General features: G+C 52.3%; 1 protein-coding gene across 1 annotated transcript in view; it reads left to right on the plus strand.

Moving 5' to 3' along the window:
* The first annotated feature begins 1370 nt into the window (after positions 1 to 1370).
* ELAC2 (elaC ribonuclease Z 2) overlaps positions 1371 to 1894 on the plus strand; it is a 60133-nt gene continuing 59609 nt past the window's right edge. Inside the window, exon 1 of the mRNA XM_019501480.1 lies at positions 1371 to 1505. Within this exon, the coding sequence (XP_019357025.1) occupies positions 1371 to 1505 (135 nt within the window). The remainder of the gene's footprint in view (positions 1506 to 1894) is intronic.

A 1894-nucleotide genomic window follows, 5' to 3' on the forward strand; every position in this document is an offset into this window, starting at 1 on the left:
GAAACCAGAATGACATGCAAATAGAGCATTTGATAAGACAATGCCTCTGACTGAGCTGAAAATGATTCACTGACTGGCAAAAAAAATTGTGCTTATGTGAGGTTCAGCCAGTGGAGGGAGTGTTTCCCAAAATGAGCACTCCCACCTTTGTGCTCTGAGGTTCCACTAGAATGCACCCTGGCTTTCTCTGGCCAAGGTAATGGCTGCAAGCATCCAAACAGGCTTTGCCCAGCAGGCAACAATTTCTTCTGGTCTTTGAATCAGGGGCTCCACTGGAAACCCCAAGAGGTCCCCCCACTGACGGAAGAAACTTGGGGGGGGAAGGGGGAGGACTGTAACCAAAATCCACCGAAAAAATAAACCAATCACCAAATACATTCCTAAACTGCCCCCTGCTGTAATTTAGTATTATGAGGTCAAGAGGGTAAAATTGTTGAGGTACCTCCTAGTGTCTTTTACCAGTAATAGCATATTAATCCATTATGAGTCTTAAACATGTTACGTAATGTAAATGTAACGTCATTCTTTGTGGTACATTGCGAGTGGGAAAACCTAGGGAATGTCTTTAGCTAGAGAGAACCGATACCATGTACAAATGCCCATTGTGCCCAGCAACCTTTACCAGACCTTGGACTAGGTCCTGCCCCTGCCCAAAACTGCTTCTCTTGTAACTGAGTGGCACTTACTGAATGATGTAGGCCAAGATCCAAACAACTCAGGGTCAAAGGGGAATAATCCATCTAAGCAGCCTTTTAGGGGTTCTTGCCTACTCTTGCAAGATGCAACACTATTTGGTCATTGGGCCCTAGTCTCAGCCCACTGCCACTGGGTAGGTAGTATGCTGGGCAATGGCTGCTGTTGTTTTCACTGTCTGGCTCCCAGCTGTTAGTTCTATTTTTGTGGTGGGACAGGGCCTCACACCTCCATGAATGTAGATCACATACATGTACTCTATTGCTGTCAGCTGGTTGGGGTCAACAAGCCATTTATGGATGACTTGTTCAAAGCCTGGAGCCACTAGGCTGAGGAGCTCAGTACCCTTTAAGTGAACCCATGCAGCCCTTCTGCTCCAGGGCCTCCAGACCCAAGAGATACAAGTCAGTACATAGCGGCAGGTCACCTGTGGGTAACCCCTGCACTAGCGGCTTAGTTTTCCATACCTGAAACAGACCAAGAATTCCCATTTTTTCTCACATGGGCAACATATCACAAAGTGCATCCTCTTCTATTCCCAAACTATCTGCCCTGTATCGTTAAGCCTACCTTTGCCGTTGGGGGGGATTGGGAGCAGGATTCACTCCATGCCTGACACTATGTTCCCTGGGCCCAGGTACGTCGTGGAACTGCTCTACGGTTATTAACTGTTTGTTATGGCTGAGCAGGACTCTGGCTTAAAGCCCGAGCGTACAAAGACCCAGGAGAGGTTGAACAAATGTCTGGGACTGGGACACACGGAGCTCAGCCATCACCGCCAGCTCGCCAAGCCTGCGCTGCCTTCGAGGCCGGTGGGAGGCAGGGGCTAGCGGCGCGAGCGAGGCCGCTCTGTACGAGGCGGCGGCAGCGACCCGGCCTCTGCCCTTCCCCGAGCCCAGGCCGAAAAGCAGGGCGGCAGCGCCCAGTCGGACGCAGGCTACCCTACCTCTTCAGGCCTAGCCCCTATTGGCTGGGGTTTGTCACGTGACAGTGGAGCGCGTTGCCTGTAGCGCGGCCGGACGCGCCTGAAAGAGGAAATGACGCCTACTTTGCATTGGCCGATGTTGGTCACGTGAGCGAGGAGCGTCGCCTATTGGCTATGGGGGGAGGCTGCAGCGTTAGGCTGTGCGCCTTACGTGAGCACGAGCCCCATATGTGGTCTGCCAAGGTGCAGGCTCGGGGCCTGGGCTGGGGCCGGAGC

This window comes from Gavialis gangeticus, unplaced genomic scaffold (assembly GCF_001723915.1).
Source record: "Gavialis gangeticus isolate Ggan-Ray unplaced genomic scaffold, GavGan_comp1, whole genome shotgun sequence".
NCBI lineage: Eukaryota > Metazoa > Chordata > Crocodylia > Gavialidae > Gavialis > Gavialis gangeticus.